This window comes from Glossina fuscipes, unplaced genomic scaffold (genome assembly GCF_014805625.2).
Source record: "Glossina fuscipes isolate IAEA_lab_2018 unplaced genomic scaffold, Yale_Gfus_2 60, whole genome shotgun sequence".
Classification (NCBI taxonomy): domain Eukaryota; kingdom Metazoa; phylum Arthropoda; class Insecta; order Diptera; family Glossinidae; genus Glossina; species Glossina fuscipes.
Genome location: NW_023998432.1, coordinates 7,477,867 through 7,492,618, shown reverse-complemented (window position 1 = coordinate 7,492,618; position 14,752 = coordinate 7,477,867). Strand labels below are relative to the sequence as shown.

Sequence of the window (14,752 nt, the reverse complement as noted above, 5' to 3'; positions counted from 1 at the left end):
GAAAGTCATTCATTACTCAGTATTTCATTGATTTGCACAAGTTGGAAGACGTCGATTTGTTCAGATTTGTCAGATTTAGGTGTTCTATTTGATTATAGGTTACGTTTCAATTTGCATATTGAGTTCTCGTTAAGCAAAGCTAGGTCCGCGCTTGGTTTTATCAAAAGGTGGTCCAAAGAGCTTGATAATCCTTACATTACGAAAAGGCTGTACATGTGTTTGGTTAGACCTATACTCGAGTATGTCTCTGTTGTGTGGTCTTCTTCATACAGGTGCTATGTTGGTTCAATGGAATTTGTTCAAAACCAATTCTTGGTGTTTGCCCTTAGGAATTTGGGTTGGGTTCCGATTACTTCTCTTCCCCCCTATGAAAATAGGTTGCTTCTGTTACCCGTTGCTTCTGCCTTACCGTCTCGTAGATTTGTTCTTGGCGTTTCCTTCGTAATCAAAGTAATAAATGGTGTTATTCACTCGCCTGCATTACTTGGTGAAATAAGCTTTAATGTCCCTAACCGCTTCTCTAGGCACTTTATCTTGGTTAAGCTTAGTGAATGTAAATATAGTTATGAGCTGTCTAACCCGCTCGGAGTTGTTTACAAGACCTAAATAATGTCTTTCACTTATTCTCATTATCTGACTCTTTAAAGTCCATTAAAGCAACATTGCTTAATACACGTAATTTACCTATGTCGTACCTAAAATAGCTCTTAACCTTAAAAAGTCATTATAAGTCGAACTATTATCGGTTGCCAAGCTTATGCATGTTTGCGATGGCTTAGGGGTCCATTTACAATTTGATCCTGTACTGGTTATGGGTGTGGCTCTATCCTAGTTGTGTACATGCTTTTTTTCTTTTTTTTTTCTTATTTGTTTTATTATACTTATACTAAGTCTTAATATTAATTAATTTAAGATTTACTTTAAGAGTCAATTGAACTCCACGGTCGATTTGTTTTAGTTGAATTTCTTGTATAAGTAGAATAAATACATAAATAAATTTGTTCGGACATACATATATATAAATTATTGTTCGTATACGTAGCATAGACGCAACCTTCGTTGTCGCCTTTATATTATCTTTTCAAATATTGCTCTTGAATGGATCTTAAGGGCATATTAAGGAAGATAAAACAAATAAAAACGGGCAAGGCCGACCATTAAACGTCCTACGCCACTTCGCCCAGCTCATTTTTGTAATAAGACAGCAAAAATTACGCATTATTTTGATGCAAAGACATGTACTTTATGAAAGCTCATCTGTTAGCGGATGCCCAAAGTATCGTATGACATGGCCCAAATTTAGCAAACTGAATTTTCTTCCCAAAAATTTTACTATTTTTTAGTTTCCGCCATAGAAAACTAGGAATTATACGCTCCCTCCATATTCGAGATTGCTTTTCATAATAACTCTTATACATATTAGGATCTAAACTGTACACCTATGCAGTCCAAATTCCACACTGTTCTCATCATAAAATATTAAAAATTTAACCCTTTTTTTGAAGGGCTTACTGTCTGTGAGAAATGTTATGTAGAATGGGATTCAAGGAATAGACCCATGTGTTTCCAATTCGATCCACTCAATTTTCATGTCAAATTACTATCACGAAAAAATTTTCATAACAGAACATTAACAATTAGGCCTTTTAGGCATATAAGGGTTTATACATCCTCAGAATATTTATATGCGGTGGTACCAAAAATAGGTTTACATGGTGTAAATTCGGTGATTTCTACGTCGACTTACGATTATGAACTAATTTTCGTCATGAAATATTAACAATTATATATATTTAGTACGTAAAGATACAGTTTCCGTTAGGAATGGTTATAGGGGTAGGGGTTCAAAAAATTGGCCCAGCTGGTCCAAAGTTTTCCCATCAATTTAGAATGACGAAATACTATTAGTTGGCTGCTTTTATTGAGAAATTTTGAAAATTAAAATTATTTCCATATTTTTTCAAAGCATTGTATGAGGAGTGGTCGAAAAAGTAGACCGATTGAAACCAATTTTCAATTGTTGTCGTCATTGGTCAAAGGCACGGCCATGTACCCAGTCTCATCAGAACTGCCATCTATGCGTCAAACAAAAGAACAAACCGGCCAGATGGGCGAACGGACAGCCAAGCTTAGATTGATCGAGAAAGTGCTTCGGCATAATGAAATATGAGTCTATCCCAAGCCCGTCCGTCCATATAAGCATAATATGCCTTTTCAACACAAGCAGTGTAACGTGTAAAAAAAAAACAATTTTGTTACCGACCGTTTAATTGCTAAACCTATTATTGCTGATTATTGATAAACGTTTATTATGACGTTTTTATTATTCATCGTTTGCTTATCTGTTATAGCTTTTCTATATAAGATTTACTACCAATGCTGCTCATGACAAATGTGTATTGTAAAAGTAGTCACCTGGTTAAGTTTATAATAAAACCTCACATGTAAGAAGCTTGTCCTTGTTCCTATACCGAAAAAGTGAGCAATTGTGAAATTCTTTGTAAGGCTTTGTTGTTTAACATTAGTCGAATTAATAAATTGTAGGAATTTGAATGCAGCAACATAAGCCAAAGAGCAGAATGTTTATTCTGATCGAATTACTTACACGAAGCGTTTCCAATACATACAAGGAAACATTGGACTAGGTCACCTTCAGTTAATAATAGTTAAAATTATTCTTCGATGGTGCTGGTGTAAAGACAACATTCCTACAAAAATAATGTTCCCTGTTTTTCGTTCGTCTGTTGTCAGTGCAAAAAAGTGTAATTGCTAACAAAAAATAGCCAAAAATATGAAGGTCTTGGACAAGCACAAAATGATGAAGACTACTTAGATCGTTTATTAAACTCTGCTTATCAGTGGTTAAGCGATCAGCCAAATTGCGTTCTAACGTACCAAATATTTCGACAGCCAACAACTGCGGTTTGAAAACACGACTTCCTATAATTTACTTCAAGAAACATATTAATTTATGCAAACAGCAATCAAATACCAAACCGCAACTATAACCGTAGCTTAGTCTTTCTTAAGATTAATTTGTACGCATCCTAATGAAAATAACCAATAACAAAATAAAAATGTTACATTTGTATAAATATATTTTTTTATGCAAAATATAGTGGTAAACAGAATTCAAAGAAACAATACTGAGCAACAACTTAACGCACGACTGTCGGCGTGAAAGGAGCTTCTACTTTTCTCTAGGAATCCGGAAGAATGGCACTTCTTAGTTCCGCAAATGATTGATCTACTTCTTAGTGTGAGCTAATAGGTGCCGAAAATTTGGCAAGACTTCAAAACTCTCTTCGTAGCGACGCATTAAGTCCAGTGCAAAATATCGTTATACACACGTTTCTACCTTGAAAGTTCTATTTGATCAGCCTGAAAAAATTCTACATTTTGTAAGAAATAAAATGAAAGGACTTCCTGCAGTAAATAAAACAAGTGAGAAAAGTATTTTCGGTCGTGGCCGAAAAGAACAAAATTTTAATTTATTTTTATTTTCAGAATGAACGACTATTTATCTGTTGTATGTATTGTACTTTATAAGTAACAAGCAAAAAACATGGAAACAAAAATTATTCGCAGCTATTATTGCAAAGGCGCGTGGTAGTTATAGGCATGGCCTTCGACCTATTCAGGTTTTTTTTCAAATTCTTTCGCAAATTTGTAAACGATATCTTTGCGAACAGAAGAAGTTGCGCGAGAAGGTCTACTACAGGTACTGCACTGTCGGGCAGGCGCATACATAGACAGGCAAACAACTGAGACTGGTCCAGAATAAATACACTATATGGGGTTTATGAAGTTTATCTCTGGACGTTATAAAAATATAGAAAAAAAAAATTAGGTATAATACAGTATAATATTGGGTAAATGTAGTCAATATTTCCCATTTTGTACACATCCATCGCCCACAGAATACACGTTCAAATTATTGCAAATGTATGCAGTTTTAAGTGATGGGCAAAAAAAAATTTTTATTCCTTTTGAAAGAGAGAGGTGTTTTCAATGCACGTGGTATAGTAGACATGATGTTCGACCGAATGGACCCATTCTCAATTCCAACCTGCGTGCAAGAACTTGCGAGTTTTTTGCGAAAGTCGATAGCTTAATTTTTGCGACCAAGAGAATTTTAGCAATGTTGATGGACAGCCAAGCTTTAATCGATTCAGAATTTCACGCTGACCAAGAATATATATAATTTATAAGGCATATGGAACTTCCTTTTTGGATGTTGCAAGCATTATGACAAATGAATATACCCCTTCAGTAGTAGAAAGTGGTATGAAGGGATAGAAATCACGATCTGGTTCGCCATCGAGGGGATGAAACTGATGAGACCACCAAAACACAGGACCGGAGGCCTGTGGGCTGTGAGAATTAATTAATAAATTAATAGTAAATATGGAACCTGGAAATCGCTGACTGGGTCTACATCATCGGCATCTCTGCTAATATGGTGAATTTGGACAAAAAAACGTACATACATACTCACTCAGAACAGAAAGGAAAAGTTGCGCGATACGTAGCAATAGTTGCAACATTGTGTCTGATTGTGCCAGTTTTTGCACAGCTGATAGAACTGAAAAATGGAATATCGTAAGGAGATACAATCTGTTTGCGTAGATATTTTGGTGCCTTTTTTACACTCTAAGCAGAATGAACAGAAAGATGTAAGAAAAGACACAGATATCTCAAATGAAAACCAAAACAAATGTAACCAAACGTATAATATTAGTGTCTAATCAAGTATTATTTAAAATTTTGCCAATGTTCTTTAAATTTTGGAAATATTGAATACTGAAACGTTTTTCTTTATCGATGAAGGCTCACGTATTAGCCTAATGGATCAGAAAATTGCGCTCGATTCGAAGTGGACCAATAATATGATAAAAAACGATAACAATTTCATTAAACTCTCAATAACCTTTAGTGAGCCAAACAATAAGTAACATATTTTGGACGTGTGTATTGAAAACGATGTGACATTAGCTAGCAAACTATGACGAAAATTGTAAAAATATGATACCAAGAGTTTCAATCGGATCAGATAACATTAATTTTTGTGTTACAAGCCATATTAAAGAAGGACGATAGAAGTAACTACCGCTGTGTGCACTCGGTTAGGGCGTTTTTGTAAGGGAACATGAACGGTAATGAAAAATAAGATCAATATTCTTGTGCCCATATTTAATTATAAAGAAATTTAGGCCGAATTTTAGGCTATGTGGCAGATCCTATATTAGGATCCTATATTTGGTCCAACGATGTTTATATGAGCGTCAAGTTCACCAGTGTTAAAACATTTGTTTTTTATACTTATTTAAAGTTACAAGTGAAAATTTTAAAAGCTAACCGTTTCTATTGGAACAAAGATAAATAGACTGATTTAAAGCACTTTTTATTACTCGCTTTACTGATATGTGACAAGCTATTTGTTGTTTTAGAATGATTACATTTCACAGCATATTTATCTAAGGTATAACAAATTTTGTAAATTTTATTGAAAAAAAGTTGGTTGGAAAATGGCGAGACGGCTGATGCAGATTGAAGAATCTGTACGACCCTGGCGCGCAATTATCAATTGTTTAACTACTGCATAACTTGACATATCATCACGTACAACTGTTCATATAAAAAATGAACTGTCCATTAGTGAAAAGTTTCGTTTTAGCCTAAAAATTATATATCTTTTCTGCAACCACAGTTCATACCATATGAATCATCGAGTATACGGAAGTGGGCCATGAATTCATCATATGCATACATTGACATGTGGAGCTTGCTTTTTCAAGCCGGTCGATTTTATGAAGTGGTTTGTCTTCTTTAATTTCTGTTTAACATGGTCATTGTGCGACACACTGTGTATGTGGTATTGTACATTTGTTAATTTTTCATTAAATAAAAATGGGAATTTTTAACTGTAACATCTTAGACAAACATAAATAACAGGTAATTTGCTTTCCCGGGTTATGGGATCACGTGGGTTAGCCACCTCTGAAAACTATTGCGTGTTTTTTTTTTTTTTAATTAAATATGCTATAAATGAATCAATTCAATGATTAATAAGGAGAAAATGGTAGTTGTTAAAGATCAAAATATCAAATAATAAATTTAAATTAGAGAGAACGACAATAGAAGGAGAAAAAAAAGTATTATAGGTAGAGCAGATACTTGGGGAGTACCATTTACCAAAAAGAAAGATCTTGAAAGATGAGTATTGATTCCACCTCTAAACCTTTCGTGTGTAATGGAACCCTTGATATAGTAAGAAAATTGATATCCAATGCCCCATGATTTCAAATAAATTAACATAACGTGTAGACGGACTCTATCAAAGGCTTTCTCGAAGTCTTTCGAAAGAATTGCAATATGAACTTTGCGAAGCTGCGTGCCACCTATGTCATGTTGCATCGATTTAAACAAAAGGTATTAAGAAGGCGCAATCTTTAATGAGTTCTTGTTCGACCTGCAACACTGCATCCTTGAGAACTCTTGCAACAAGTGCTAAAAATTCTTTTTTCAGTCAATTCTTGTTGTGGCCCTATTAGCCGCTATTACTGGTCTTTCTTTGGTCAAATTTGTTTCAATTTAATTTGTTCAATTGTCGTTGGTAGACATCTGCAGTAACAGTTTCATGCCGTTTAAGCAAGTCATAAATCACTACATCTTGCTAATACCACCGTACACACTGTAGAACGTAATACCCATGAGTATTCGGCGTCGGTGTCGATGTAGATACGTCACAGAAAACTCTTCCTTTGTTTTGCCTGGAAGGCAATGAAATCGCGATATTGAAATGAATGTCGAAAATGCAGTTTTGATCATTCCATAATTAGCGACTGCATACATTGAAAAACTCAATAGTAGTAAATTAAAAACTGCTACTTTAGATAGAGGAATGTCAAAACCATCGAATTTAACCGTCGTGTACACTGGTGTTTCGCATTACTTAATCGCTTTTAGCTGTAGAATTTCTTGCTCAAAATTAATACAAGCACCTAACATTTAGATCGAAGCCTAGCTTGTTTCCTTTTACTTTGGAAAGACAATTCTCAAGTTCTAATTTAGATGTAGGTTTTTGTAAGAATGTAGCAAATCGCAATAGGTGAATATTCAACAAAGTTCTTGTCTTTCCTTACTTTTAATGAAGCTTCGGAAGTAGTTACTGTTGGAAAAGTACCCAAAACCCACTGCTCCGAAGTGGGGGGATATCTCGTGTATTTCGACTAATGTCTCATTTGTAGTGCAAAGGGCAGCAATGTCATTGGAGTGCGACGTCATCGCCACTTTATTGGTTCTGTTCGATACCACCTTCTTGAAAGTGTTCTTATGAATTGATTTAGAGTATTGTTGAAAGATAAGAGTTTTGGATTTTCTTCATTTGTTTAAGTTTTGATTTTTAATATTTCTCGTCTTTCTAAATATCGAAGACAGGCTTTCTCTGAAGGTTCTAATCGTTTTCCTTGATATTGTAACAATAGAAACACTATCTCCAAAAATATTTAATTAAATTTAATCCGTTTTAGTCCGTTTAATTAAATTAGTTAAACAGCTGTTTAATAATCAAATATTAGTTTGGGAAAAAGGGATCCATTATTTTTTTGGTAGATGTCTATAGTGATCGATATCTTGTACATCGATTAAACAATGTCAGATTTATACTCGGTGGAAAGGTAAAATTTCGCACTGAAAAGGTTGCTTTGCTGTGTTTTATGTGGTCTATTCAGCTGTGGGTTTACAGCGTTTTAAAAATGGAAGTTAACAAATGCAAGAAAAATATGGTAATCGCTGCTTCACCTCGCTTCAACAACAACCTTTTTCCCACAATGTTGTCTCATCGATAGTCAAAATCCATTTAAAAAATGAGTTGATTTGATTCCGTTTGGCCAAGTCTTCGCAGATGGAAATTCGATCCATCATGTTTTTTGTGCTAGTTGCTGTGGCACCCAAACATCAAACTTGTTTTTCAATCTAACTTTGTGCAAATGCTTTAAAACTGTTGTACGGTCGATCTTCATCCACTGGGCGATGCTACGACTGCTAACATGCCGGTCAACCTCGATCATTTCTGTGATTTCTTCGACATTTTAGACGACGGGCCCCCACCTATGCGAGGTGTATCTTTAACATCACAAATACCTGAACGCAATCAACGAAATCAAAATTGCACTGAATCGGCTGTTGCAGCATCGGAACCATAAAAACGGTACGTAATTTCAATTGCCTGGCTCCATTTTCGACTTTATTAAAGAAAAATTGTAAAATGTACCAAATTTTCTCGTTGTTGACTTCCTTTTTTAACATACATAAGTTACAGTTGAATGGAGTAAGCAAAGAAGCAGCAAAAGAATTTTTTAATACGAAATGCCATCTGCGCAACGAGCGTAAATCTGAAATTGTTTGATCAATACATCCGTCTATTAATGGAGTTCTTTTTCGCCCACCTATTATTATGACATTCAGGAATTTGAAGAATTTGAAATGTTATTTAAATAACACGGTGCTGTTACTTTTTTGAATGAATTTTTTTATTTTGCTTATAGAAAGCATCTAGAAAGTTTCCGACCAAAAAGATTGTTTTCCTTTTTTTGTTTAATGTTTTCTTATGCAATAAAAGGGAGACTTCGTTATTTTAGCACTATTTTCAAGTGAAGTTTGATGACGAGATTGAAAAGCAAATATTGGATATTGGTCTTCTCGGCGATTATGCCGGGTTTATCGTAATATTTCGATCCTGTTTTGAAAAACATGTCTTTATTAATAAGCTTATCAATACAGTCATTTACCGCAAAGATCTGTCATAACTGTGTTATGATAAAATTTGAAGCCCCATTTTTATTTGAAATAAAGCTCTAGGAGAATCTAATGATGTCTAGATTTAATTAGGGTTCCAACAAACGCATTATTTATTTATATATTCATTATTTTATTACTATCTTATTAAGAACTCGTCATAACATAATAGATTCGAAGACTTGAAGAATTTTTTAAAAGTAATGTATATACAAAAGACTCGCTTTCAGCCAAAAAACAACTTAAATTATCTTGCAAAAATTGGTAAATATTGGAAATTTGAAGCGTGTTTTTAAAGTAAAACTGCCGTAAATTTGAACAAGTTTTGCTATCTTTTTACGTTTCGGTAAACAAGTGATTGTGTAATTTTTGGCTATGAAAAAGATTGTTGATAATCACGTATATTGTCAATCAGATTGATTGGACAGAAATTAATGATTTCACGCCTTGATAAACGTCTCAACATCATTGTGTAATGCATATAAACATATTCATTTGTTTAGATCATTTTGGGCGTTTATGAGCCACATTTAAGTAATCTTAAAGATTTTACTTTGCAGTCTGTAATGATATGGCTTAGCCTGTTGTGGATACTACTCATTTCGAAGAAAGTTGTGCAGTTTTATTGGCTGCATTTTGATCGTATTGTAAGAATTTTTAAACCGTACTTCCACTTGCTTTTAACTTTATGGAGAGCTGAACTGGGCTCATGTAAGCTAGTCTTTTCACAGAACCCCTTCCGCAATATTACAATTTTCATTGAAAATGAAGCACTAAATACAACCGTTAACAAAAAGCACCCATTTTCTAGACGCTTGATTACAACTTAAGTTTTAAATCATCAATGAAATAGACTGCAAGTTAGTGACCAAAATGACCAAATAAAAAGAGTAAACTAAAAATATATATGTTAGCTTTTACGTCAACTAAAATAGTAAACGGCAAGGACCGACCGATCAGAATCTATGGCTTCGATTTCTATTAACAGGTGCGGTAAACGAAATACGGTATCACATTAGAGTCCAAATTTAAGACCGAAGACAAAATATAAAAAAATATCTATCGAAAAAATTAGTTCCTTACTTAAATGCACATATAACTGTAAGATCAGAACTAGGAGTTAGTGAGATAAATATATATACTCATAGTATTCGTTATAAGATTATGAAGCAAAATGCTAAAAAAAACTCTTCTCTGCTTACTAGAAAAACCCATTCCTTATTTAAAGGGCGTAAAATTTTACTATCTTCAACCAATTTATCTTTATAAACTGAAATTTCAAAATAAAGAAGTGGAATTCGTTATTCTTAGTGTCAAAAAATATTCAAATTGGTCAATTTTCGTTTTATATCTAGCATCGAGTATGATATATTTGAATTATAAAATCCTAAAACTTCTTATATTGTAAAGAGATACTAAATAAATTTGTAAAAATTTGCATATGCTTATATATATTTTTGCCAAAAATTACATATTGAGGACAATAATTGTAGTGCATGAAAAGCACAATAAAATATATATATATATATAATTAAGTAATCGAATCGTGTCTGCAAAATCACAATCATCCAGAACATTCCAAAGTGCGCAATATACACCATAAATAAACCGTGTTAGGTGAAGAGGATTTTTGGTTTATGGAACGTTGTCAATTTGTATAAAGAATGGATTTTGTACAACGTACCATATTATATACGATATAAATCACATGGAAACAATCAATTATATACCTATTGATAATACGTTAAGGTTGATAATAAGTAATTAAAATTGCAACAAACGCCGAGTAAAACTTGTGTGTTTGATGTGGGGAACTTTCGAACACACACATTTTGTTAGGAAAAACTTATGATGAATTTTGAGCCTATGCAATCCTGAAGAAATTGTAGCTGTTCTGCTTCGTCTTTCTAGACAACGCGAAATCATTTTCTTCGACAAGATTTTGTACTCATAATGCGAATTTACAAATATAACAGACACACAGATTTGGTAAGGTAAAGTTGCTCATATTCGAGTTAAACACAGATTTTTTGTAGCGTCATTGACGCGCGCTTCTACGCACTAGCATTAGAAAAAATAGTTGAGACCATAATAGTGACATAGTAGACAACATAAAAAAACCGACCAAATAAACACAAATAATGAAAAATGGATAGATTTCTTATGATTAATATATGAGAGCTAGACAATAAGTAGTAGTTGATTCAAAGAATTAGATCCCTAAGAGTATACCCCGCTCATTTTTTAAAGTGCATACACGCGATATTTGCAAGGTTTGAGGCCGGCTATAGAATATGTGTTTTTTAGATTTAGTTGACAATAAAAAGCAAAATTCCGCAGTCAAATCTAAAAATTTAGCTTGAGCATTACGATATTAAAAAGAAATAATGATCATGAATAAACGCGCATAGAGAGCAACGAAATAACTCCAATGAAAACACTATTTTTAAATGACACACATCTGTTCTAATTGAGAAATAGTGTCGGGACAACAAACACGGTAATGCGATTATAAATTATGTGAACATAATCTAAGACATATAGAGTATCCACAACCAAGTTTCAATAAACGTACAACAAACTACAAAGCTTGGCATATGTGTTCAAACCAAAGTCTGTCTAATAATTTATTTAAAAGTGATAGTGGTGTAATGACTGGGTAGTAGGAAATTTTATCAATGAAAGTGATGAAATCAACGCGTCAATTGAGTAAAATTTTCTCCGCCTTAAGTCCTTCATAGTCACATAAAACAATTGGATTTCTTATTCACTTGTAATGCTCTATAAACATGAAAAAATTATTTGCTTTTTTTGAAATGTCGAAATGTGAATAAAACGGGAGATGAAAAAGAGACAAAGCCAAAAAAAGTTTATAATTTGAAATAAACGGTGGTTTGTCTTTGAACCTTCTACCAAGCTCCTACCTAAGTAATGTATCTCACAATTAGAACTGGTGGTCGTCAATTTTATGTTGTAGTGCTGGGCAAAATAAAACCATTTACTAAACATATCACATATTAAAATAACATGTGTCAAGTAATACACGTCGATTGTCTCTCCATCCTGTTATTAAATTTAACAACTAAATCGTTCTGCAACAGGACATCCTGTAGTTGTATAAAAATAATAAAGTCGTCAATTCTTACAAACTTTGTTTTGAAAATCACAGAATATTTTAGTCACAACTTTTATACGTACATTAAAGGTTTCAGTCGGATGAACGACTAAAACGGCCATATCTTGGTAATTAGATGTCATGGATACTAGCGTAAAATTAAATCAAATAAACCATAAGAGTAGACTTTTCTCTTCTTATCGCCTTTATTGTTGCGTTTTCCCTATTTGTAAAAGTATTTGTAGTTGTGGACATATCGAGTATTTGCACTTGGAACTTTGCAATCAGAATCCTGTTTGCAGCTTGGACAAAATAAATGAAACACAAGGTGAAGATAACGGAAAATTCGCGAAATTTGAATTTGAGCTGGAATGGGCTTACCCTGAATTAAGAAAAATAGAAATAAATGAACAAATAAACTCACTGGGTATGCTGATATATTTTATTTTTATAAAATTTTATTTTCACTTGAAACACTTACCGAAGGGTTTGGCATGCATCGTCGCATTTGTTCCGAACTTCTATAAGACGGACTGTAACGCCCAGGAAAACAGCTTGGTGCCGACATTTTCATCTTGTCCGTCGATGAATACATCGACATTGTCATGCAGCCCCCCACAAAATCCTCTTCCAACTTAAACGCCCTTGAGGCGTCAAAAGTCGTTGGCGAATAAATTTTGAAGCACTTACTTTATGGCAAATATTTAATAAATCAATCCTGTTTTCGACAGGATTCTCTGTTTGATAAGACACTAAAAAAAAATTTTCTTTGGAATTGGATGGAATAACTGGAAAATAATATCAAGAAAAAATAGGACGGAGCCAAAATAATTATCAAAAATTTAAATAATTAATTAATATTTGGCAACCGTGTGTATGCGCTGAGGATTTGTTTGCTCTTTTTTTTTTTGCTTTGTTACTTTTCTGTTTGTTATTGTTTTTTACCCTTTTCTTGTTCTTAAATTGTTCGGAAGTTATGTATAATGCAATCCACTAATTCTCAGGTCGCCGTCCAAGTATATGCATACATACATATATTTATGCATGGATATGTGTAAAACGCTTATTGTGTACATCAAAGCCAATGCGAATAAACGTGTAGTGAAATTGTTTAAATTGATTATGCACCTTAATTATTACGACAGCAAATATTTTTGGATACGATTTGCTTTCATTGCGTGCTGCGGCAACAAAGGCGTAAACGAGAAATGAAAACAAATTGATCACAATTGATAATGCAAATGACGATGACTAACTATGAATTAGAAATGTGGTCGATAAATTATAAACTAGGTTGAATCACACGCACTGTTTGTAATGGGAATATAATTAAATTTTGAGTGTGTGTACTTGACTTTACACGAATATTATCTGCTATTGTTTAAACTAAACGGACCCGAAAAGATTTCACAACTAGACAACCGTGTGATAAAGAATTCTATGATGAATTTTGCTAACTCCAGTTTGTTTGGGTAGGACATGTTTTCATAATTTATAAAAGGCGTGTCCGATAAATGCGTCGACCTTTAAAATGGCTGCATTACATAAAAATGCTCCCCTGAATTTAGTGCTCAATGCCAATTGGTCCGTTATCCACCAGGCTTGTCACTGAACACTCTCTTAAGAGAGCTAAATGAGTATTAATACAATGCTTTTGTGTGACGGACTTTCTCAAGGAAAAAATGGCACTTATCCCATAAGAGAGCGGCCATAGTGCGCACACTCTTGATTTTTTTGTTCTACATTTTTATAGTTAGTCGCAGATAATAAAAATGCTTTGCTTAGACGGTAAAAGTCATCGTTACGATTAGGTTTTCATTCACTTCAAGGCAATTTCTTTCTTTTTTGTGCACCTTTTTTTTTCGTGGAATTGAAAATGTAACAACTTAGTTATTAGAATTACAGCGCCCACACGTTCATACACTCTTCTATATCGGCACATGAGTACATATGTTGCAAATATATCCTTACAACTTGTCTTGTATACATACAAAACACAGATCGAAATAGCGCAGGCATGTATATGGTTGTAAGTATATATATATATATATATATATATATATATATATACATATATATATATATATATATATATACATGTATGTGTGGGTGTGTTGCATGTATGCATATGTACCTTTTCATATAAAAATTTAGTTGAAAATCATAAACAAAGTCGTTAAATTGTGACGAAACTTACGCGCAACGGTGTTGTTTGCGTAAATATTGCCTATGTTTCCGTTAAATGTCTTTATTCTCTAAAACATTGTTAATAGTATCAACAGGAAAAGTGAAAGTGATTTAGGAGCTGTTCTTTTTAAATGTATGTTTGTGTATTAATAACCTGGGATAACTGTCGTGTAAAAATTGTAAATTAATGCCTTTGGTACTATAACATGGGGTGTAATTTCTGTATTGTGTGTTTCAAATACTTTGAGCGAAGTAGCTTCGCATCACTACAATCATCCAATAAATGATTTGTTAAAATTGATAATAAAAATTAGAAGACTTATTCGTCGTAACTCGAAACCATTCACGAGCTCTCACGTCCAGCGAAATTGCGCTTCCATTATCAACCAATATTGTTTCTTTTTTTTAGATTAAACGACTATGTCATATTTCATACGATATACTTCTTTATTAATGTATTGCTTTCTTAACATATTTCCAATTTTTTTGCTATAGTAGACGATACCTATTTTTACAATTTTTTTAAGGTAAAGCATAACATGATTCCATAATTCCAGGGCAAGGCCGGCATTAAATACCCTACACCGCTTCGCCTAGAGCTTATTCAATAATTTTCGTGATAATATATTAAAACATAAGCACTATTTTGCT

General features: G+C 33.4%; 1 protein-coding gene across 7 annotated transcripts in view; it reads right to left on the bottom strand.

The window, feature by feature from the left end:
• Window positions 1-13,308, bottom strand: part of LOC119637611 (inhibitory POU protein) — an 88,720-nt gene extending 75,412 nt beyond the window's left edge. For 3 of the 7 annotated variants that reach the window (XM_038033783.1, XM_038033778.1, XM_038033785.1), the window contains exons 1-2: window positions 13,043-13,200; window positions 12,396-12,702 (exon numbers count right to left, since the gene is read on the bottom strand). In XM_038033783.1, coding sequence (XP_037889711.1) covers window positions 12,396-12,521 — 126 coding nt within the window. In that variant the 5' untranslated portion in view covers window positions 12,522-12,702; window positions 13,043-13,200. Of the gene's footprint in view, window positions 1-12,395; window positions 12,703-13,042; window positions 13,201-13,223 lie in introns of those variants that run through there. The other 4 variants (XM_038033780.1, XM_038033781.1, XM_038033782.1 and 1 more) reach the window with 2 other exon arrangements.
• Window positions 13,309-14,752: the final 1,444 nt, after the last annotated feature.